We start from the raw sequence: 25,418 nt of genomic DNA, 5'->3' as shown, positions 1-25,418 counted from the left end.
AGGCCCAGAGAAAGCTGCACAGGAGGCTCCTTTTTACAAAATTTGCTTCCCTTCCGGCCCAGGTTTGTTCCTACAGACCCTCTAGAGATTGAGCAGTTGCATTTGGTAAATTCTCGCAGAAAAGGCTTTGTTGTCTAGGCGAATGAAAGCAACTCCTAGGACGCAGCCTTTCTTTTCCCTTCTCCCCCCCCCCCCGGCCAAGCCAGGTCTCTTTAAAATCTGGTACACAAAACGCCATCCAAACCCCGCCCACCTTCCACTATTCTGACGTCAGGAGGGGAGGTTTCTCCATCCCCCCTCCCCCCCACACCCCGGTCCTTTAAATTCGTCAGAAAGGCTGCTGGTAGTTTGGGAGAGACGAGGAAGATCATAATCAAAGCGGGCGAGGAAGCGCAAAGGCGAAGCCCTGAGGTAAAGCGCCGTGTGAGGGAACCACCGCTCGGGCGAAGGTGACCGATAGTTTCTCTTGGGAGGGAGGCAAGGATGCTTTGCAAATTCCCAGCTAGGCAGCTTTAGGAGGAAAACGGGAGCTGAACAAGGGGGGAAAGGCGCCACGTTGAGAGAGAAGAGGCGCTGGAGCGGAATGCGTGGGATTCGTCTTTATTTATCATTTATTGCGCTGGGACTAACAATTCCGCCTGATGCATAACAGCCGAGTGAGATTTTGGATGTGCGCGAAGGGTCGCGCTGGATTCCCTCCCCCCCCCCGGATTCGTCTGGGTGCGCGCTTGTGCACGTATATTATGCCTTTGAACAGCCTGCCGTTCGTCTGTCTCTGTTTCTTTGAAGCTAGGATCAGGTGGGACGCCTTTCTTGCCTCTTATTCCGAAGGAAAAGGAGCTCTGGCCCCAGAATAAAAGCGCCAAGAGGGGTTTTCCCCAATAGGTGTTAATCCGCTATATAGCCCCTTCGCAGGGTATATACAATTTGACAGGGGAGCAAGCGGCAAGGGGCCAGGATTTGAGGGCAGTGGAGGGCGGAGGAAGTGATGCGAAAACCGTAATTGGAGGTTTGTGTGTTTGCCTTAGAAAAACCATAAAGGCGGCCTGTAGGATTTGTAAAATAATTCAGTTCCCCGCACCCCTTTTGGTCTTCATCGCTTCTCCCCTCGCTTGCCTCCTCCTAATGCCTGGTTTCCTAGCACTGAGGAGGTTTCTGTATTCAGACCATAAAGATGGCATTCATCTCGCCTTAGATTAAATAGTGGTTGCAAATGTGCCTGTTTAACTATGGCTCCTCCATAAGGGTGCGACTGATTGTTCTGTGTAGGGGAGTGGTAGCCCTTGGAGGAAACCCAGTTATTGGTGGGTGGGTTTTAAAAATTGTTTACTTTCAGAGATGCCTTTTGTATAGAAGTTCCCTTTTTTGAAGGAGTGCTGAGTCCTGCTACAAATTTATAACATGGAAGTGAAAGTGATTGTGTTTTCCCTTGCATTGACCCTCTACCATCTTAGGAAAGGAATGAATAGTTTAATCTTTTAACTGTTCAGTGGCATATGTATAGTTTTGAACATTTAAAGAAGGAAGTATAAGAGGGGGACTATAATCTGTGACCCACAGCAAAATAAAAGTGTGACATTTAATCACACATTTATAGCTATTATTTCTTTAAGATTTATAACCATGTTTTATGGCAAGATTTTAGAACAGGCTTGGAGATTAAGAGGAGAAATCTAACATCTGAGGGACTACATTTGGAGAGGCTGTTTTGTGGCATTAATAAATTATACACCCACACACACACACACACACACACTAATGTGTATATCTGCATTTATAATAACTGCCAAAAGGGTAACTGTTGCAGTAAAAATAAGATGTGCCAGTTTAAAGATTTAACATTGATTATGTCTCATATGGTACTTCTGGGGACCAAAGGTAATTTTAGCTAATAATGCATGGAATATTATCTTGGATTGGATTTATCTGTCTTTTAATCAGTTTGTTATACTCACTCTGGCTATAGTTTAAAATGTTGATCTGTTAGAAGAGGGGTCTTTTGTTTTTATCAAGGCAACATTATATGGCTAGATGTAGTTGGGGCCAAAAATCTGTTTTCTAATTCATTCCTGGCACTTTAAGATAAAGTGGGGGAAGGCACTATCTTTAAGTGTGCATTTTTAATTGATGGAGCCATTTAGTAAGAGAGGACAAGTTTGCTTGCTAGCATTGCGTGAATTAAAAAAAAATCTTCATAAAACTACCAATGTTTCTCTTTTTTGAACTATGTATATATAATAATTTGTTTAAAAACCAAGGATCTAATAAAAGGGCCAGACAGTGGGAACAAATTACCTCTTGGAAATCCAATTAGGTGTGATTACTTTTGCCTCTAGGTGAAAGCTTCCATTTAGTATAGTATCTACATGCTTTCTGCATTGGAAGAACCAATGTATTTATTTAAACAGATAATTTTTCTGGCAATTTTCCCTTGGTATGACAATATTTAAGGTACATGGAAGAGTGATAGCATTTAAAAATTAATTGGTTTTTGGTATTGGTTATGGCTGTGTGTGCACATGCACAAAAATGCTATTGAGGGATTTATTTTACCAGCTCAAATGGTGTCATTTTCTCATTATTGAAACTGCTTATACATTATAATCCTTGCTCAATAACTAATATAATTTTACAAGATTTATTATAAGAAAAATAGAGAAAAACCTTATTAAATTAGTATTGCCTATCTAAGCAATTCATCCTTATATAGTTTGACACCAGGAAATTAGAATGAAAAGTTGATGGGCCATAATCTAACTTTGGTTTTAAATTGGAATGTGAATAAAGCTGGCACAGCAAATTGAATTCTGGTCTGAACTCCATTTACTGATTGTGTTCTGTGAATTGTGAATTCAAGGTTCTCATTCTGTCTGACATAAAATCCATATTTCCTTGGTACTTATATACAGCTCAAAATAAGCCTGAACAATCTAAGTACAGGTGGTCCTCAATTCTCAACCATTTGTTTAGTGACTTACAAGGACATTGAAAAAACTGGCTTATTGGTCTTCACACTTATAACCATTGCAGCATCCCCATTGTCACATAATCAGAATTTGGGTGCTAGCAACCAACATGTTACTATGAACCAGTGGACAATAATCTGATGACAATCATCATCAACTTTTTTCATTATAGAACACAAATATTGTCACAGAGATGTGCAGAGTTGAGTCTTCCCAACTCTGTTTTGAATATGAAACACCCATGAAATCGTTTTATTTTAGAATTTGAGAAATATTTCAAACTTCAGAGGTTTTGAGCTTACAACACTTTAGTAGTAGTTGAAAGGGCTGTTTAACACTTGAAGTGGAGTAGTTTATTTTCAGAACAATATGTTTCAAATTCAAAACAATTCAACTTAAAGCATTTTGCACACCATTGTATGTGCATATTGTATATACATGGACAAGGTTGTTAAAGCATGAGTTGCATAAGACACTCAGACATCTTCCAACAAAGAATAGGTGTTCTGTATTAAATAAATAGACCCTATTAAAAAAAAAGTAAAAAGCAAAAAAAAGCCACCTGCTTCTGATGATATGTATATCCAACATGCTCCTTCTTTCTGGTTCTTGGATAATGAAAAAACTAAATTACAACATTTAGATCCTGATACACAAATAATGTGTAGAATTGGATAATTCTGTCTTGCCTTCAACAGGCAAATTAAATTGCAAATATTCATTAAAACTTTCATAACTTTGTTAATTGAAAACCTTAAGAGGGTTATAGTATTTACTAGATGATCTTTGTTTGAATGTATGATGAGTAATGAATTAGAGACCTATTTCTTTGTTGGTGCTTTCTCATGCTGTGATATTACTTTCTGCATCTTCTTCTAAGACCACAGAACACCATGAACTATGATATGTAAGAAATGAACGAACAAACAAACAAACTCCAAACACTCTTGCATAGGTATAGGTAGTCCTCAACTTACAACCACAATTACGATAGAACCAGAATTTCTGTTTTATGTCCTTTTTTTTTTTTTTTTTGCCAGATTACATGACTCACTGCAGTTGTTAAACGAATCATGCAATTTTAAGTGAATCTGGCTTCGCCCATTGACTTTGCTTGTTGGAAGCCTGAAGGGAAGGTTGCAGATGATCACATGACCCTGGGATGTTGCAACCATTGTAAATACTTGCCAGTTGCCAAGCCCCCAAATTTCAATCATGTGACTTTGAGGATGCTGCAACCTTTGTAAGCACCAGGACTGGTTGTAAGTCACTTTTTTTAATGCCATTGCAACTTTGAATGGTCACTAACTGAATGGTTGTAAGTCGAGGACTATCTGTAGTTAAATCTGAGTCTGAAGAGGCATTGGTTTTGTCATAATGGACTTTGGGTCTCTAATGATTTTTACTCCAACAAAACTCAAGGCATTTTACAGTAAAGCAGTAAGGATACAAATCTGGGCTACAAAAATCCAGGTGACCCTAGATGACAGGAACAAGTTTTCTGTGTCATTTTGCTGCCATCTACTAGTTCAGGTTTTTGCAGCCCAAAACTGAAAGCCTAAATCACCAAAAAGAGCAGGTTTAATTGGAAATTCTGTCCTCCAAAGCTCCACTGCCTTGCAGCTAAGTATTCTGGGTTCTCATCTGCGACAAATGTTTGAATATATGTCTTGATATGATCTGCAGAGCAGGATGACCTTCCACATCTTTTGCAGCTGGGATTTGGATGTCTAGCAGTAAATGAATACAAGAAATTGACAAAAGCTTGAAAATACTCAAAATGAAGCAAAAGACATAAATATTTATATTGCATTCACCCATACACCCATTTAGCAATATCAAAACATAATGTTACATTAGCAAATATTCTTTGTATTGCTCTGGCAACTAAGTCTAACCGACTATATCTAGTGACACTTTGGAAATCTGTACAACTAAATAACTAAAATGCTATGGTGTAATTTTGAAGGCAGCCAGAAAAAAATATTAGCAATAGGTTTGGGAATGTCAAATTAAATATTTAATATTGAGAATTAATTTTAGCATCATGCAGTATGAGTATTTTTTAAGGGTCGACACATTTATGAAAAATTGATATTATTTATCCTAGTAACTAAAACCAGAACAGGTTTATTCAGAGATAGAAGGCTGTGACTGGTAGATAGCTGCTTCTTGCAGGCAATCACGATAATGCCCTCATTTTAAATTTTCAAGGGATAATGTGGCTAGCAGTTACAACATCAAGTCAGAGATGGTTCTCAACTTGTATACAGAAAAGAGAGATTAAAATTTATTTTACTAAAAAAAGCTTAAGAATTTGTAAACAAATCTTGGGCCCAGAATGAATAAGAATCAATAATAAACACTATATAAGGGAAAGTTCTTGTATTCCTATGTTCCATTAGATATTTTTCAGAATTTTCTATTGTAGTATTTCAATCATCTAGCTTGATTTTCAGAGAGCAACAAAATAGTTTTGGTCCTTTCTAAATCTATAAACTGTTGAAGGATGGGTAATAAGTGCTGTTCTGCAATCAACCAACTTCCTGATGGATTAATTATATATAATTAAAGTCTTATCCTACAAATAGAATGGATATCTGTTCAGAGACAATATCTGACTATTGGCATTGGCATCCCTATCTTATTGCAGTTGTCACATTTTTGGCCTAAAATATAAGTTCAGATGGCAATGGGAAACCAGTGTTCTAACTAGAGTAATGTTCATATACTTATGTAGTCCCTAGCACAAAGCAGTATCTTTCCATTCTTTTAAAATGGCTAATAAGCAGACCCAGGACTGCTTCCTGAAAGAGGAGATAAAATTATGCTTCTAACATTGATTTGGATCATATAATGTATTTGGGTTTAACATTTTGGGTAAACCAGATAATAATTATAATTAATATACTTCATTTTAAATTCCATTTGAAAACTTTGTTCTTTGCCCAGTTCTTCCAGATATGAATGTTGGAAAAGTACTCTCCCCCCCACCTTTAATGAATATGTTTTAAAATTATTTTAAATGTTGTTTTACAACATTCTTATTGTAAATCTCAATACATGTGGCATATGGAGTAGTATATTGCTCAAAAAAGTAAAGGGAACACAAGCAGAAGACATCCAAGATCTAAATGAATGAAACAGCCTTATTAAATACTTTGTTCTTTATATACAGTAGTTTATACACTGCTCAAACAACTAAAGGGAACACAAAACTACTGTATGTAACGAACAAAGTATTTAATAAGGCTATTTCATTCATTCGGATCTCGGATGTCTTCTGCTTGTGTTCCCTTTATTTTTTTGAGCAGTGTATATAAATGTATTTCTTTAATACTTAACAAATCAATAGTACAGAAACTAGATGTTATTATATACTTGAATCATGGTTAGCTCTAACCACTCTAACTTTCCTCTAACTTAGTGAAGAGCTTCTAAAAACATCTGTAAGTAAATGATTGCCCACAGAGCAGAGTGAGAAATTGTTTTGTCTAAAGTCTTATTCTTTCAAGGAAAAACTTACACTGGTAGATCACACGCTGATATAAATGGTGCCAAAGAGCACTAGATAAGCCATTATTTTCATCTTCTTTTGACTCTTGTCTATTATTATATAATACCTAGCAGACTGCCACAGGAAAAACAACAGAATATCCTTATCAGAGTAATCTGCAATTTTTTTCCTAATTCTAATTCATTACATGAAAAGGAGTTTAACTTTATAAATTATTTCGAAGAAGAAAGAATTTTTGAAAAATGCTTTCGAGCAGATAGTTGAGTTCTTGCCCTGAGTTAGCTGCAAGATAGTCAAGGAGTATGTCTTAATGTAGAGTGAAAGAGAAGATAAGATTATCTGTCCACTGATCTGCAGTCTGAGTTTCCACATTTGATAACATTCTAACTGAAAATACCACAACAGAACTCGCCCATGAGTTTTTTTTAATGAGAAGACACCAGTTAAGTGGGCAGTTCTGATATTCAAAAATTGTTGGGGAATTTCTTCTTCCCCTGGAAAAATTATTCACCTAATTTTCTGCCCCAATTAATGATGGTTAGATGCCTTTTGAAAGTAAGCTATAAGAGCTATTTCTAGCTATAAAATCTGCAGCCTCCTAAAGAACATAATAGGAATATGGGAAAACGTGCCATAATATTCTAGGGTATTTGAACGAAGAAGTGTGTGATAATACTGTATCTCTTCATAAAAGGATGGAAAGATACGCTAATGAGGATATCTTTATGCTACATGGTCATTTTTACATTGTGACTGCTTGAATTGCATGTAAAATCTATTCCCAATCAGCAATTTAGTGTATCAGTCTAGGGCAGATTATTCTAATGTGGCATCCTCAAGAGTATTAGAATATAACTCCTCACCTCATTAAGCATACCTGGAAGATAAATAAACATTACTGTTCTTAATATCTGATTTTAATATGTTTTCGTCCCTTGCTCCCTTTAGTTATTTCATACTGGACCTAGTTTTGGGTAATAAATTCAAGCATGAAATGAATTAATTAGCATGTCCTGCCTTTGCAGTTTGATTCTTTGCATCTATTACCGGTTTTTATGCGCTGAGGGAATGCAAGTACATTTAGCAGCGAAACGTTTCAAACCAAAAACTTAGTTGGTATATTATGCATTATATTTAATGCAATGGGTGAAGAGAGATCGATATCTCTATATCTTAGAGAGAGAGAGAGAGATAATAGGAATAATTGCTGGTTTTTTTCCCTTGAAGAGAGCAAGGTACAGAGTACAGAGCATTGTAAAGCAAAAAGGAGGGAAGATGCAGCCATCTTTCTTGTCCAAAGAACAGCACTTCAGCAGAAAAGTCTCTTGGCCTGCTGCCTAAAGACCTGGTTCTTTTCTGCTGTAATGAACTCTTCATTTTTACTTTAGTCCAATGTTTCCCAACGTTGTCAAATTTAAGATGTGTGGAATTCTGGGAGCTGAAGTCTACATATAAAGTCATTAAGGTTGAGAAACACTGCCTTTTTTTTTTTTTTTTAATTTGATTTATATGCCGCCCTTCTCCGAAGACTCAGGGCGGCTTACAATGTGCTCAGCCTTAGTGTATTGTGTGAATCCATTAATTAGTTATTATTTGCATAGTATAGTTTATGGCTTAGTGTTATAGTAAATCTGTGGCTCTTTTTCCCTACTCTGCTAAGGGTTAAATTGATTTGTTTCCCATGGTAGCCTTGGAGAGGCTTACTTTACACTCTGGTTTGTACGAGATTCTCTCAGTTTTGCACTTCAATCTTTATGATTAAAGAATTTCTGAAAAGTAGAATGGCATAGCTTCACAAAAGAGGAGCATGAGCCTAACTGTCTGTCATGACACTCCTTTGTCTGGCAAAAGAAGAACAAGTTAAAATGGCAGAACTTGTGTCCTCACTTATCTGGGAAGCCTTGGTTTAACCACTGAACTTCACCAAGGAAAATACAGTCTTAATAGGACAATAAACAATTGTTTATTTACTTGTGAGATAAAATCTATTTTAAGATTTAAGACTGTAAGCAGTGTTCAAATAATCCAAAATTTGGGAGTTGATGCTGTATTTCCATAGAAATGGTTAAGTTTGTTTTGGAATTGAGCCAGTATTTTCCAAGGCTTGCTTCTGCCCCAGATGTATGCTATGAATGTTTCATGTGGGAAGGTAGACTCTGCAGTGTACAAGCCTAAGGACTTCCAAGAAATGCGCAATACTAGACTGCCTTAGGCTGATATATTTAGTCTGCCCTGGATCAAAGAATTCAGGGAATTCATTCCTGTCCCTTGCATTTCATAAGAAATAACTCACTGAGAATTTGACATTGACATACATTGTTTGCCCTGTGATGTATAAATCTTTTAGTAGTAGCAAAACCAGATGTTTGCTATTGCCAAAAAGCTAGAAGATGACTGAATTACTGTTCCCTAAAAGTTGTTCCCTCAATTTTTGGAGAATCATACAAAACATTTATTCCTCTATGTCTGAGTTTATCTTTTAGGGTACTTTGTGATTTGTTTAATGAAGACTGTTGAATAGGTCACCACTTGCTACTTTCACACATTACACTAAATCATATAAAAATATGGCTGAGTTCATACAACAAGCAGCCAAAACAAAACAAACCATATCATGGCTTTGCATGATGCACTTGTCTAGTTTCCAAACAGATAACTAAACTGTGAATGGTGAGGATGAAGATGGTTGCTAAATATGAAAGTAAAAATAATTAAAAACTCATTTCTTTTAATAATTGTGGCTGTATCTAAGAATGCAAAGATATGCATACTTGGGAAGGAGAGTGTTTAGGATATAAGAGACACCAGGTTAGAGTGGCGGTGTGCTAAGTAATTGAGAGTCAAGCTGCATATAAGTTTAATAAATTATGGCTGTCTGTACAGTCAACCAGGTGTTTAGAATGGATTTGGCATTTTTGTCCATCAACTGAGTCTTTCCCAAGACCTAGGCCAGGCAAATGTCGTTTGATGGCATTAAAGGTATTGTTGCAGGATGTAAGTATTTCCAAGTAAAGTTGTTTTTTGCAGCTGATTAATAGTGGTTTTGTCAATTATGTTCAAATGGTACTGTAGATGTTTTAGAATTGCACCCAAGGTGCCTATTATTTATTATTGCAGTATTGTTATTCCCTGATGACAGAGAGAGAGGCAGAAAGACAGAGGAGGGAAGTTTAGATGCATTTTGGAACAGTCTTTCCCAGCCTGTTGTTTTTCAGGTGTTTTGGGTCTGGAATCCTTCCTTGCCAACTTTAAATGGGAAACATTTTTGCAAACACACATTGTAGTGTTCTCACTGCCTGGCTAATCCCTTACTGTTTTAGAGAGATTCTTCCTATGTGGTATTAATACAGTAATGATGAATTATAGTGAATCAATATAGTGTAGGTGTGTATATACACTGAATTATCTCAGGAATTACATTAATGTTGTTAGAACCTCTTATCAAAATTACCATGAAGTAAAAAAAAATCCTTAGGCAATGTATTCCTTTGCTTCTGTCTTGCACTGCAAGTCAAACTTCAAAGCTGAGCACTGCTGCTCATTTAATTTCCCACTGACACTGATTCTTTCATTCCAGGAGACAGATCTTTCCACCATGTCATCTGACCAGACATCTCAATCTACAGTACCGCCTCTCCACTCTCCAAAGTCACCTGTGTGGCCTATTTTCCCATTCAACAGAGAGGGAAGCCGGATTTGTGAGAGGGGTAGTCACCTTCTTCGGGACTTACCCAGCCCTCTTCCCACAAAAAGAACAAGGACTTATTCCGCGTAAGTATCCAAAATTGACCAGAATTATTGATCAGATTTTTATTTTAGAATTTGATGACATGAAGCCTATTAGTTGAGGCTGGAAGAAGTGAGGAATTGCAGTCATAATTGTATCCTTGTTCCCAGGTGCATGTATTTCTGGTCTATTTCTCCCTGATTCTCTACACATTATGATCCTAGAGAAAGAGTTGAACATTGCAATGTTTGCAATGCTGCTTTTTTTGGATAACTTTGATTATTCAGTTCCTCACATAATGAGAATACCAAATCATACCCATATTTCATTAAAATTATCATAAGAGCCTTTTTGGACCAGGTCATAGCCCTGTTTAATCCATGATTTTGTGTTATACAATTGCCATTTCAATGTATTTAATCCTGGAAGTGCAGATATGGGAGCAGGTTATAGATGAGAAATCAGACTATTCCATTCCATTAGAGAAGGAAATGGCAACCAATTCCAATGTTCTTCCAAGAAAACCAAATGGATATTCCCAATCAAAATAATATACTGGAAACTGAATGCATCAGGTTAGAAGGTATCATATACAGTAAACTATTGGGGAAGAATAAAGGGCAATAGTAGTAGTACTGGTGGTGGTGGTGGTGCTGCTGCTGCTGTAGATTAAGGTTGAAAGAATGTCCAGTCACTGAGATGCCCAGAGATACAATGTACATTTGATACTATTGTTACATGCATCATTAGTCTGTGGAACATCAGAACCATAAATCCAGGTAAACTTGATGTTGTCAGTAATGAATATTGACATTGTGGGAATCAACAAACTGAAATGTACTGGAATAAGTCACTTTATATCAGAGGAGTATTAGATTTAATGTGGATGAGAAATCATAAAAGTGGGATAGCCATTATTAATTCATATAAAAGACAATATTGTGGTGATCCAATACCACAGGTGCAGAGGAACTAGAAGTTGAATAGTTCTATGATAATGTGCAGTGCTTTATTGATATAACATCCTCCCAATGTAGATGATTGCAGGGCTAAAATTGAAATAACCTCTGGAATAATGGGAAAGTTGGCTTCAGTATAGAAAGGAAGTAGGAGACAAACTAAAAGAGTTCTGCTGAGGCAATTTAACATTTAAAGCAATTTCCTTCTTTTAGTAATTTAAAATATTTTAGATTAATTTATAATCTAAAAGATGGCTTTACATATAACTGAATCAGACTGAAAATATATGCTGTGAGCAAAATCAAAGATTTCAGCCAGCAAAAATAAGACCTGATGTGACTGCAGCTCAGATCATGAATCCTTTATAGTTTAAATTAAAGAAAACATTCATCAAACCAATAGCATACAATTTCAGCAACAGCAATGATGGTAAATAATAGATATTATGTAGTGGATATGATAAATGAAAATTCTGGACTGATGTTTATAACATGTGCTATAACATTTGTAAAGCTGGAACAAAATAGAAATATCCTGATATGCAGAAAGTACAAAAGAAGGTGAAATGACTGTGTGTTGATATATTGAAAGTAGTTCAAAAGCAAGAGGCAACAGAAATGTATTTGCTCAAGTAAACATCAAGTTCCAGAGAAGAGCAAGAAGAGACAAGAGACATCCACAGTTTCTTTGGATTGCATATTTAGATATAATAATCAAAAGGGAAAAAATAAAAGACTTGTTTAAGGAAATCATGGAAGTTAAGGAAATCTATTAAATAATGGTGGACTCCATAAAAGACAACATACCCAAAGATATATTGGTGAAAAAAGATGGTATAAGTAAATGGAATATCTGTCTAATTGAAATAAAAAATTGCTAAAGAGATGACATAGTTAAATGGGTTCTAGAAAATATTGCTAACAAAAATGTGTAAAAGTTGATGAATTACTAGCCAAACTACCCAAAATCTTTCAAATTGTTGCAATTGAAATATAGATAGTCCTCATTACTATTCATTAAACAGCGATTCAGAATTACATTGGCTCTGAATAAGAAGCACTTACAGTGTGATGGAGTTTCAGTTGTTACAGCAGCCAAACGTGATCATGTGATTACTTAGTAATCATGTGATTACTAAATTCTAACATTCCTTACCAGGTTCCCACAAACAAAGTCAATGGGGAAACTGGCAGGACGGCAGAAGTTACTGTCACGTGAGGTCCTTGCTTAATGGTCCACATAGTCATGTTTAATTTCAGCAATTGAGACTACCAGAATTGCTATTGCTAAGTGACACAGTCACAGAAAATTCTACTTCACAACTGTGTAATTTATCTGTTGTAAGCCAATTCCTGTTGTAAGCCAAGGATCACTGTACCATTAACAGTTCGTAATCTGTAGGAGCCAAGGTACTGAATTAGATCAATTAAGGAAGCTTTTTAATTTTAATTTTCAGTACAATAGTAAAAGCAAATATAAAGAGAAAAAAATACAAAGAGAAAAAAAATAAAGTGCAAAGAAAGAAAAAGAAAACTAGAACAAAAAGAGGAAAGAAGTAGAATCAAAAGAAAAGAAATATGTAAAGAAGTGGCTGCCAGTCTTCATCACAAATAAAAAAAAAATTAATAACTCATCATAAACTTACAGATATCTTTTCCCCCAGCCTATCCCTTCTATATGCAAAAGTATAAATCATCAGCTTTTCAGTCCTGACATTAGCAAAATGTCCCTAAAGAGTTACCAGAGCTTTACAAAAACATGTCATATTTTAATATTGATCACGCAAACTGTTATATTCCTTTCTTTTACTTCTAACGATCTCAATCCTTAATTCATTTTCTTTTTCCCATTGCAGAGGCTTTTTTGAGTGTTTTTCACAGGACACGCAAGTGGAAGGCTGCTCCGTTTGTCTGAGTCTGGGTGGGTGTGGGAGGCTGCCTTTTGGACAATGGAGCTGCGTGCACATGTGCATGATTGCTCACCACTTGCATGGAATCACAATTTTCCATACCAGGGACATTTTTTGGGGTATTGTAACATAGTATTAAATATAGATGGGAAAGTTATAATTACTTGTGGACCTGTTATGTAAGAGGAAGAGAATGTATCAAATATTTTCAATGTATTTTTTAGCATTCAACCAGGGTTAATATTTTATATTTAATGTCAGTGTGAATTATATATTCGTCATTTGTTATTTTTTTGTGCACATTTTTTATTTTTATCATTAATGTTTGATAGTTGTTAGCTTGATGGTTGGTTTTTTTTTCTTTTGTATTTTAACATTAGAAATAAGATTTAAAAAATTGTGAGAAGTAAATTCCTTATCCAGGTCAATGTTTTAGTTGTATTTTATATTTCCCCTTTGTTTTTCAAAACATTAGCAAGCTTCTTTCATGAATCCAGTAAAATGTTCTCAACTCTTGTCTGTACTCTGTGTTGTAATCCACATTTTTTCCTGTAAATTGTTATTTCCAAGTTGAATGCTTGGTCTGTTTTATAATCCACACTTTTGTTAAATTCAGTCTTTCTGATTCCATTATTTTTGCATCAAGCAAAATTTGCTTCACTTCTGTCGGTCCTTCATTAGTCTATCCATAAAAGCAGACACTGATATTGTGGCTACTAATTTCTGCCCCCATTCTTTGAAGATGTTTTTTAATATTTCAGTTATGGTATTTTAGTGTCATTTTTTAAATCCCAATCCAAAAGGCAAGTTTTTTTTTCTTTTTTGCCTGGACTTTAATCCCTTCTAGTGTCCAATTTAAATTATAAAGTCCCTCATCTATGTTATGGCTTGCCGTATTCAAAATAATTTGGTTCTCACCAAAAAGCTGTTTATATAATTAAAAACAAAAACAAAACAGAAATGAAGAAAATTGCATGCCTTTGAATTGTGTTGCTTGAAAAAAAATGTTTGAGAATACTTTGGTCTGCAAGAACACATTATTCAATAGTAGAAGTAAAAATTGAATTACTTACTTGCAATATTAATCAGCGGTGAAATGCACTTACCATTGCTACCGGTTCAGGAATGTGAGCGTGCATGCGCTCGCTATGCTCACGCACGCCTCTTCTGTGCATGCACAGAGAGTAAAAAATGGGACATAATGTCCCGGAGGGTGGGCAGAGCCTCCCACCACCAGCGCTATCAGTTTGCGTAAGCCGGATAGATCCAGCCGGATTTCACCACTGATATTAATAATGAATCTGAAGCTTACATTTTGAACACATAATGTGAAAGCATCAATCATTGGATAAATCTTAATGCTTGGAAAAATCAAAGACAATTGAAAAAGAAGCTAGCAGAAGTCAGGTTGGCTAAATACTAATATTGAAGATACAAACATTAAAAGAATTCAAAGTAGTAGCTGGCAACGGATAATCCTGATGTAGCCTGCTCTATTGGCAGCATTTCCATGTTGGCTGACTGGTTGGGGCCTCTCCCCTGGAATTGGGACAAGAAGGAGCCCTGGAAGGGATGGCTGGGAAATATAGTCCCCAGCAGGGGAGAAGGACAAAATGGAAGAGCTGAGGAAAAAAGAATTGAGAGGGAGCGAAAAGAACAAAGCTGCTACAAGGAAAAGAGGCTGACTCCTTCACGAAGAGAGAGAGATTGCCACCCCAAGGAAGAGAAGACAACTGTCTCTGGGCCTAGAGCCTGGATCCTGGCTGCCACAAGAGGGAGGCTCCTTAGGCCTCTATCTGGGTCCACAGAGGACATGTTTTTGAAACAGCAGGATTGGTGAGGGGTCATTTGGCCTGAAAGGACATCTTTGGGGCATTTTTAGTTGAGCAATGTTGTCCATCACATGTTTTATATTATTGTGTCGTTTAACTTGATTTTTATCTTAACGGCCATTATTTTTAATAGTCAATAACTCCCTCCACATGTATTGGTATGCCTGGGCCATGTCGGGCTGGTCACCTGGAAAGGGATAGAAGGGCCTGATTGCCAGTGGCCCTTTGGCAAAATGATGTCCATTAGCTCATGAAAAATAGAAAATGATTGAATGATAATAGATTCCTGGAGAATCTAATTTATAGATTGTATTGTTGAAATAGTATAAACAGCCTGAGATTAGAAACATGTACACATGTGAATCTCCAGATGTTGAATTCTAGGTAAATCTCCTATGAGCCATAGCTAACATGGCCAACAGTGAAAGGTAGTAATATCTTAAATTGCACAAAACCTGGAGGGCGCCATGGAATCTATCTTTGTATACATAATATTGGAAGTAGATAAATAAACAATCTAGGGTAATATGTTGGCTGGTCTTATGAGAGGTATATCAAAGATGTTTTTCAGTGTTGCCTATTATAGCATAATTGTTTATATTTTACTCACTTTAAGCATCCTTCTCACGAAGAAGCATATGGTTAATTAAGGTAATACTTCATAAGCAAGAATGGAGGTTTTTAAGAAGAGATTGAACAACTATTTGTCTGAAATGGTATAGGCTTTCCTACTTGAGCAGGTGGTTGGACTAGAAGATCTCCAAGGTCCCTTCCAACTCTGTTATTCTGAATACCAGAACAGCTCAGTTTGATTTTCATTTTTCTTTTTTTCCCTCTCTTTTTTTCCCTAGGACGGCTCGTGCTTCTGCTGGTCCCATCTACAAAGGTGTATGTAAGCAGTTTTCACGCTCCCAGGGCCATGGTTTCATCACTCCAGAGAATGGCACAGAAGACATATTTGTACATGTTTCTGAGTGAGTTCTATGGGGAATGGAACATTGATGTCTTTAGTGGCTTATGTGTTTGTAAATGAGGATCCCTATTTTCTCTCTCCATCCCAACTTTCACTATTGACATTATTCTATTCTTATGCACTACATTTTTTCATGTATGGATACTAACAGAAAACAAGATGAACTTTCTATTTTTTCTGCTTCTCTACCTACTCCAATACAATAATCACTTATATACACCTGTGTTGCAGACCTTCCATTTCAATTTCTATAAGGAAATACTGTTCTCCAGAAACTTTCTGTTGTGTCACTTGTGGCAGGATAAAGGTTTACAAATACATGTATACATATTTGGGGTGTGCAGAGCAGTCAATTTGTCCCGCTTGTTTTGAGAATTTGTAAGGTAGCTCAATTATTGCATTGGTAAAGAATGCCAGTTGGAGAGCTGTTCAGGTGATACAATACCTGTCCAATGGGATAGATTCCTCAAATTAAAAAAAAAAAGTCAGTGCAAGGATCATGGTCCCATCACAAATGGTCCCATCAATATTCCCTATCAATCAACTTGAGGAAAAGTATGATTGGTTCTGAAGGCACTTTCACAGCAGGTGAATGAGTGGCACCTAGTGGGATAGACAAACAATATTTGGACCAAAACTTATGTAAACCAGATCAAGGTTAAAGTACGCTTTAGAAAAAAGCATATAGACATTCTTATTGTAGTATTGTATATGTAGTATAGACAGTCTGATTTTCTATATGAGCCAAGTACATAAAGGGAACAACTAAGAGGCTGAATTATCAATGCTTTCTCTTAGAAAGGAGCAGAGGTTTCTTGTGATACGTCAGCAAGATGGGGACCCACCCCACCTATCACTTGGCCCATTCATGACAGTGAAGCACATTATGTTCCAGAACTTTGGTTCTTCAAATTTGTCTTAGTGGAGATAAGGAAGAAGCCCTTGTGCCATTTCCTAAAATGCCCAGACATCATCTCTTACAGCCTCGCTGATTATTTGGAATCAGAAGGCTGCAACTTTGTGCTTGAAAAATAAATGGAAATATCTCCTATATTCTAATTTTCTAGCCACCAGTGTGGAAACCATTTTGGCTTATAGACCATTTTATTTGGTATGCCTGTAAACAATAATACAAATGAGTCTTGTGGCATCTGAAGAAATCTCCCACTCTACTGAAAGGAGATAAATTCAGAGGCAGTTCAAGAGACTAAAGGTCAAATTATAAAGTATTGTCCTGTGTTTGTATACATTGTTCTTTCATTTTTGAGAGTCTATGATACCATCAAGATATTTTTTTTTTGATACAGTGAATTATTTAACAAAGAAATTTAATTACACTTAGGTCAGTTAGTATATTCAGAAATCAGTGTACATGATTAAAAATAGGGATTTCCTCCAAACAGGAAGAAATCTTGCTGTAAATTTTGTAGCTGGAGGAAGTTGAATTAACCATTTTCTGTTGTCATCTTTGGCTGGCTAAAAGGTGCTTCATAGTAAATGCAGTAGAAAATTTTATTAAAAATAAATTTGGGCTAATATTCCAAACCCTAACATTTTAATTCTGCTACGATGGCAGAACTCTTCCTAAATTAGAGTGCTACAAAATGCATAATGTTTGGAGGAATGTAATTCACATCCTGTTATGGTGTTTAATTTATACAGTTTTCTTTGATAGTTCTATATGTTAGTTTTATAGCAATTGCTTATTTAGATACTGATGCATTGAAGCTTCCTAAAGGGAATGCAGTTATTTAAAAAATTGTTATGCCTTGTCTGACAAATTTTACATCATTTGTTTCCACCATATTTTTATTCAGAGCTCTGAAATGTTCCTTTTTTTTTCTTTTTCAGCATTGAGGGGGAATATGTCCCAGTAGAAGGAGATGTGGTCACATATAAAATCTGTCCCATCCCACCAAAGAATCAGAAGTTCCAGGCTGTGGAGGTGGTGCTCACTCATTTAGCACCACATACAAAGCATGAAACATGGTCAGGCCAAATAATTGGCTCATAAACTACTTCTTGAGCCTGCAGGAAGTGGAGTTGAATGATATGGTGGGTGGTGGAACTACTGGAGCAATGAAAGAGCCAGGCTGGCAATTTTTGTTTGCTGTGTGACATGTTTGCAACTTTATCTTGTCTTTTCTAAGATCTAATCTTAGTTTGTAAATGTGCTTTTTTGTTATAGAAGGGCAAGCAAGGAGTGGAAAAGTTTTGCTGGGTAGATTTACACTTAAGTCATGAATTCCTGACTATACCCAATAGGATGAAAGAAATCTACTATCAAAGTAGTATATGTTGGCCACAGTGATGTTTATCTGGTTCTATTCTAAACAAATTAGCAATGAAATTGTCTGTTATCCTATCCCTTTAACAAAAATTCCCCTTCCATCTTCCGCAGAGGCTGTTGCATTGTTATTATGCACCCTTCTCGGCCAGAACAGGCATTCAGTGAAATAGTATTTTTTAGGACACAGTTCTGTATGGTCCAAATATGGTGAAGCTGTCATTCTTTCAGAGTTTTCTAAATCACCTGCTTGAAGTTTGTTTTTTGTTGTTTGGGGTGTTGTGTGTATTTCTTACATGTATAATCATATGCAAAAAAAGAGCCTATAGGCTTGCTCCTGCATAGGGATCACACTTCTCTAAATTTCTATTTATCTTTGGCTGAGTTTGAGATCAATGGCTTGGTTACCACTTGTGTATATAATTATTGCTATAGCTTCAAGTCTTCTTTCAAAAACACTTCATGCATAGGGTCTGAAATAATTATGCAGTAATCCAATAGAATATAACACTAAGGAAGGAGCATTTCTAAAGACAAATTAATAACTCACTGTGAAGTTTTGTTCAGATATATCTAAAATGGGTGGAGGGATTTTTTTGGTCTTATAAAAGATGATATCACCAAAATCAGGATCTTCTGCTTGTTGCCATGCAAAGGAGTCAGTAAATTTTGCAAATAATTCTTTGCTGGAAGTAGCTGAAGAAGGAACTTTTTTAAATGTATTAATCTCAAATTGACTTTAATTTTTTCCATGCGCACCACAGTGGTTTGTCCCAGGTAGCCTGAACTGTAGCAGTATCTTGCTTCCAGACTGTTGTGATATACATTCAGATTATACCTAAAAAATAACTTTTCCTATTTTCTCTTAATTGTAAACTAAGTTGCATCTGTTTTTTAAAAGGGTAGCAAAATACAGGAATTATTTGCCATTAAAAGTATGTGTCCAAGGGTATTCTAGAATTCAGCCTCTACTGAAATGTGTTATTTTGCTGACATTGTACTTTTCATATAAAGTGTTAAGTATTGCCCATGATTGCATTTGTATCTACTGAAAGTAATACATAATAATAAAATCCCCTGCAGATGAAGCTTTCTTTGTTAGAAGATTATATTATTATTAACATTAAAAGGGGCTAGAATGGTCTTCTTAACATAGTATCTCCAGATGTTACTGGGAGGTGCAGTTCCAACTCATTTGGTCTGTATTATGCTAGGAAAATCTGAAATAAAATCACCAGGAAGCATCTGTTTCATCCTCTTATATTATGAATGATAGTTTCTGGCCCTGAAGATCTGCTTGAAAAATAGCACCTTTGTTTATTACGCTTTCACAGATGTAGGTTTCAGTATTATCTGCATGTAATTGCACTTCTGAATACTTTTCACAACACATTTCCTCAGAATGGATGTTTAGGCTAATTCTCCCATTCTCCCTCCTGTTGTACAAACTTCAAGATTTTAACAATTATCCTCTATGTGACTGGAGAATGAGGATTATGTGTAGAAAAGATGAAGAAATGTTCAGCAGAGGTAAGATTAATGAGTAGTATTATATAAATGGTATCTAGTAGTATTGTCCTTCAGTTGTTCCAATTCTATCCAGTGTTTTCCCCAACATCTTAATTCCCCAGGATATACAGGGTCTTGTTTAAAAGCACAATATTGATTTAGATGCATTAAGAAGAGTTTCCCATGATACCATGTACATTCTCAGAACTTGCATGGAATTGTCAGACAGTCTAAACTGTATGGTCTGCCAAGTTGAAAGCATATGGGCAGTGCCACACTGAAGTTGCATAATCTTGGAAAGAAAAGATGTACATGGATAGTAAGTTTTTTAATTAATGCATGGAAGCAAATACTATACTTCTAGGAATTAGTGGGTGTGTTTAAGTAAATGAAGTAAGAATGTGAGAGATGAGGATTTAGTAAGGCTCTCTTGAATGAGATGAGGAAGTCTGAAAGTAGAGCCTATAGCATAACGGTACTGCAGTATGCTGGAATAAAACTGGTGTCTATAAAAGATATGCTTTCTGTATTTGGGATGTATTTCCAGTGTCCTTAATGAGTGTGTGTGTGTGTGAATGTCTGCCAACATACTTTTACTGTTCCTATTTGTGGGATTTCAGCCCCTTTGATCTTTTACAAACTTGCACTTAGGTGTGAGGTGAGACGGGGAGGGTTCAGGATAGGCTGTTGCTCTGAAGAAATAAACATTTGAAAACAGCCTAATGTTCATATTTAGTTTTCAAGGAGGACACCCCACACAGATAGTTTAGTTCTACAGAATACTGCCAACCTAGATTTATGGCAAATTTCATGCAAGGTAGCCACAGGGTGTTGAGTTCCGCTCTATTTATATTTCAGCCCAAAAGATTAAAAAGAAAGCCCTCATAGCTATAAGGATTTGGGGACTTCCAAATGATATCAGAACTAGCTGTAAGGATGCCAGTCTAATGCAGCATTTTTCAAACTTGGCAACTCTAACATGTGTAATTCATATCCCAAATTTTCATAGCCAGTCTGAGGAATTCTGGGACCTGAAGTCCATATGTTAAAGTTGCCAAGTTTGAAGAACATTGGTATAACACAACCTTTTCCAACTTAGTTCCCTTCTGATTTGCTAGGGCTACAATTCCTGGAAAGCCATATTGTGTGGAAATTCTGGGAACTGCCATTTCAATACACTTGGAGGGTGCCAAGGTAGAGAAGGCTTTCATACAATTCTTTCTTGGATGGATGTTACACTACAGCCAAGTTTTAAAAATATTCTCCCATAAACACGATATGGGTAGAAATGGAGTGCAAATTTAAGAAAAGTTTTAGCCTAGTTTTTCCTGAATTTGTTTCTTCATATGGGGAACCTAAAATAAAACGGTACCCTAACATTCCCCCTCTGTTCCCAATATGCTGTTAATTAACATATTCCAAGAAGTCTCTTTGTGGATTTATTACAACTATGTTTGTGATAAGAAATGAGTTCTTTTCAAGCAGAGCTATAAAAAAGTTGGTTAAGGTCATTCTGTGGAACATTATTGTTCCCTTGTTCCTGAAATGTCCTCATTATACCAGTGACTAATGATATGAATATTCTGCCTCCTTCCATTAAAAACCCAAATAAAACATCCCCAATGGTCTATTTTGAAAGAAAACTCCATACATGCAGGAGAAAATGAAGTACAGTGATTTTGAAAGGAATTATCATTCATCTGTATGTAGATATAGAGGGAGAATTTTTCTGGACTTTTCCTTGCGATGCAGCAGCTGCTCTTAAGTCCAATGAAGTGAGGATCTGAAGGCCACTTTCCTTTTGCTGTATGAGACATCCTTCCTGTGACAGTTGGAGGAACTTCCTGCACACACGTACCACCAGCAGCTTCTAGCCTATCTCCCTCCTTCATGGTGCAATACCAGTGGGAGTGCCACAAAACTGTGACTTCTTTCTGAGAATGCTTTTAATTCTTTCTGAAATAACCTTGTTATCTATAATGTGTCTGTGTTCTAACAACTTTTTGTGTTGTTCTTGCCTCTTTAATCCCATGTTGATCTTTGTAACACTGGCAATAAATCATTAAAGTGACTTTCCAAGAGTCTTCCGTTCTGAAATTTTTTCATTTCACAATGGTCTTTTGAGATGAGAATCTAAGGTTATTGGGTAAAGGGAACGGGGTAGCTGTTCCTAGAGTTTGTGATGCAGAGATGAAGTATACTAGTCTACTGGAAACAGCTATTTGATTAGCAGCAAATGCATGCAGTCCATTTAGGGTGAGCAGTATTTGCACGCGGATTCACTGCAGCTCCTATCACTGTATGCTTTTGGCTGTGCTGTTTAAAAGTAATGAGTTGGCACTGAACAACTTCTGGAATGTTGCAGTTTTACTTAGCAATGAATTCAGATTACTTTGTAGTGAAGTCAGATCACTGAACCATCTAGCCCAGTATTAGTAGTAGCTTTCCTAGGTTTAAATGAGGCATTTTCTCTACTGCTACTTCTAAGTTTGTACATGTTCCTGTTAATGGATTTTACCAGTGATTTTTATGAATCTTATGATTTTTATCTGGAAGTATCTATCATTTCTAAGCTGAGGATAGTAAATCATATATGCTTTAACATATTGCAAACCATTCAGTTCCAAAGATAGAATTTTTAGTTTAAATTTTAATGAACCAGTGTGAAGTCATATTGTTTATTGATTTCTAACTATGTCTTGACTTTTAATTTTATATCAAGTTACAAATGTGAACTACAAAACAGACACTTGACCATATTTTAATTCAATTTTATTAATGTCATACTTTTATAATGATATAAAAGCTGCCTGTCAACAAAGCCCCACAAATCTGTAGCTACAGCAAAATAGTTGGGTTTCTTTAACATACATGACATCAAAATAAACATTCCTGCTTAATAAAGTTGGGTTCTGTTTTTTGATCCATCTGAGAAATAGACCACCTTGTGGCTTTCACAGTAATAAGTAGGTCCCTGTATTAAGTACTTCATAACCTTCCTGGAAAAGGAATGGAAACTAACCTAAGAAGAGCTGGCAATATTTATCTTAAAGCAAAAGCGTCAGCATCTCAGAAAAGAATGGGTTAATTTCATTTCATTAATAATACCAGCTTCTCATCATCCTTTTATATCTTTAGATGCCTCTAATTGCATCATAGCACTATTTATGAAGAAGGAAGCAAGTAATGAAATACCTGCTTTCAACTCTGAATTAGTGCCATGGTTATATGAAAGTATTATAGCTGAAGGCATCCATTTCATATCTTTATTGCATGATCACAACAAATGAAAAAAATGACTTAACACCTCCAAAATTTGGAATAATTTTGATATATCCAGTATGAGCCAGCCTAACAGGAGTAAAGTACCAACAATGGTATGTTTTGTTTCATTTATTTATCAGCCAATCAATCAAATTCACATGTCACCTATCTCATGGAAAATGACTCTGGGCATTGTACAACAATCCAATTATCTTCCATTGCATTCTTAAATTGAAGCCAAAGCTCTTTCCAGAACTTCTGCCAATTGTCTCCTGTACAGGATTACTAAAATCAGTATTCCAAGTTTCCTTTAAAATACATAACGGATCTTCAATTTCTGATTGCAATCACAACCAATAAATTTTTAAAATTGTTTTTGGTTGTTTTAAATGATAAAGTATTAAATTCTCAAAATGGATATCAGATCATGTTGTTGAATCTCTAATATTTCTATTGCCCAAAAGAAATTTAAGTTGATATCAGATGGTAATTTGTCACCTATTTGTTGCTCAATCTGATTTATATTGAAAGGTTCTCTATTACTATAAAAATCTATAAATATTTTTTTCTCAAAGATTTCATTTTAGCCAAACCATAATCATCCTGATCAATTTATGTTGACAGAAAAAGGAGGAATAAGCTTTATCAAAACTGCATATCTACTCTTTCAAATTTGAAGCATTGTTTTAGTAAAAATATTTTCAATCTGTTTTATTCTAGAAAAACATTTTGGATTAAAAGCCATTGATTTATAAATTTATCTGGTTCTAACATAGCTTCAAAATGAATTTTTTAGATGAGTCTCCCAGAATACATGGAATCATATGCCCTAGCTGCAATCCTCGATAATGTATTAACGAATTGGGCATGACCCAACCTCCCTGTTTTTGAGATCTATCAGTATATAAATAATTTTATTTACTCTTAGTTTTTGTAGATTAAAATAGAAGCTTTTTTTTTTTTTTTTTGCCAATGTCTTAAAGCCTATTTAGAAGTTACCACTAGGAGGCACTGAAATAAAAAATTCAACTGTGCAAGCATTTTCATTTTAACCACTGTAATTCATCCTAAAATATTGAAATGTTTTGAAGCCTAGTTTTTCATTTATTTATTTATTTTATTTGTCAGATTTATATGCCGCCCTTCTCCCGTAGGACTCGGGGCGGCTCACAACAATAAAACAACCCGACAATAGATACAAATTAAATAATATTAAAAACCAATTAAAATCCCCAAATCTCCAAGTTAAAATCCACGGCAGATCAGGGAAGTTGCTGAAAGAGCCATGTCTTTAGGTCTTTATTTAATTTCTTTAAAGTTGTAAATAATTATATGTAAAGATTTTATTAATATTTTTAATTATAATGCATATATATATATGTATATATGTATAATTTATGAAAATTAACTGATAGTCCTGACATTTCTGCAAATTTCTTTCACTCCTTAATATACCTAGCTGAATAAAAAGCATTTGAGAGAGTCAAAATAATATGTAAATAGATTTAAAAGATGTATTTACCTCCCATTTTTATTCCATTAATCTAATTATTAGATCTAAATGCTATTGCCAGCACTTCTATAGTTAAGTTGGATAATTAAGGTGATAAAGTACAATCCAGCTTGAAGAGTTAGAGTGTGCAATGGGAAGAAAGTGCAAGTAGACAATATTCTAATAACTGAAGCTAAAGCAAAGGCTGCTCCCCAGACCTAGTTGTGGGAAGGCACAGTTGCAATATGCAAGGCTACTAAGATGTGTGGACCTCAACACACAAACTGTACTTTTATTGGACTAAAAATATATTATCTATGATAAAATAAACCTGAGCACCAAAGTCATATTTTAAACAGATGGTTTCACATATTAGATCAGAAGCCACATAATATTTTAATGGATACTGAAAGCTGAGTAGAATGGTGATGTTTATGACTAATCATTTTCAATAGGATCTATGTTTCAAAGTTTACTTTCTACCTCTCTCCGCATTCTGCATGGCTAATAATAGATTAGGGGTGTTTTCCCTATTCATTATTAGCTTGAAAAAAGACCTGATTCTAATTTTTTAAAAATGGCAGGCCATCTTAAGGGTTTCAAGAATATGAAAATACTTTGAAAGATCAGATTGTTTTCCCTTTAACCTATTAATACTATTATTTTAATCACAGAAATTGATTTGGGTGAATATAAAGAGATTACCAGCTTTCTATTTCTCTCCTTCTCTCTCAAAGTTTTAGAAAAAGGACACAGCTCCCTTTAAAATGAAACTTTTTGTTTTAGGGGCTGGGAGGATGAAATATGGCAGTCATCGTTCTGTAGATTCTTACTACTACAAACTGGTGATGGCACTTCAACTCTCTTTCTCTTTTCATACTTCACCTCCATTTCCAAAGTGCATTTCAACCTTGGGCTTCAGCAAGCCTTGATTATAATTCAAAAGGTGCTTTTATGAAGTGAACAAGAAGAATAGCAGCAG

General features: G+C 35.7%; 1 protein-coding gene across 1 annotated transcript; it reads left to right on the top strand.

Moving 5' to 3' along the window:
• Nucleotides 1-333: 333 nt before the first annotated feature.
• CSDC2 (cold shock domain containing C2) lies at nucleotides 334-19,259 on the top strand. The gene is made up of 4 exons (XM_070947206.1): nucleotides 334-411; nucleotides 10,061-10,254; nucleotides 15,763-15,885; nucleotides 17,736-19,259. The coding sequence occupies exons 2-4, from the start codon at nucleotides 10,079-10,081 to the stop codon at nucleotides 17,896-17,898; spliced, it is 462 nt and encodes a 153-aa protein (XP_070803307.1). The 5' UTR covers nucleotides 334-411; nucleotides 10,061-10,078; the 3' UTR covers nucleotides 17,899-19,259.
• Nucleotides 19,260-25,418: the final 6,159 nt, after the last annotated feature.

This window comes from Pituophis catenifer, unplaced genomic scaffold, assembly GCF_029215685.1.
Source record: "Pituophis catenifer annectens isolate HBS135680 unplaced genomic scaffold, rPitCat1.0.hap2 SCAF_7, whole genome shotgun sequence".
Taxonomy (NCBI): domain Eukaryota; kingdom Metazoa; phylum Chordata; class Lepidosauria; order Squamata; family Colubridae; genus Pituophis; species Pituophis catenifer.
This window is presented reverse-complemented; position numbering and strand designations above follow the sequence as displayed.

Bases quoted from the DNA above. Each gene is read 5' to 3' on its own strand.
- CSDC2 (XM_070947206.1), top strand. From the start codon at position 10,079: ATGTCATCTGACCAGACATCTCAATCTACAGTACCGCCTCTCCACTCT. The intron at 10,255-15,762 runs GTAAGTATCCAA...TTTTTTCCCTAG, and splicing joins AGAACAAGGACTTATTCCGC to GACGGCTCGTGCTTCTGCTG. The intron at 15,886-17,735 runs GTGAGTTCTATG...TTTCTTTTTCAG, and splicing joins ATATTTGTACATGTTTCTGA to CATTGAGGGGGAATATGTCC.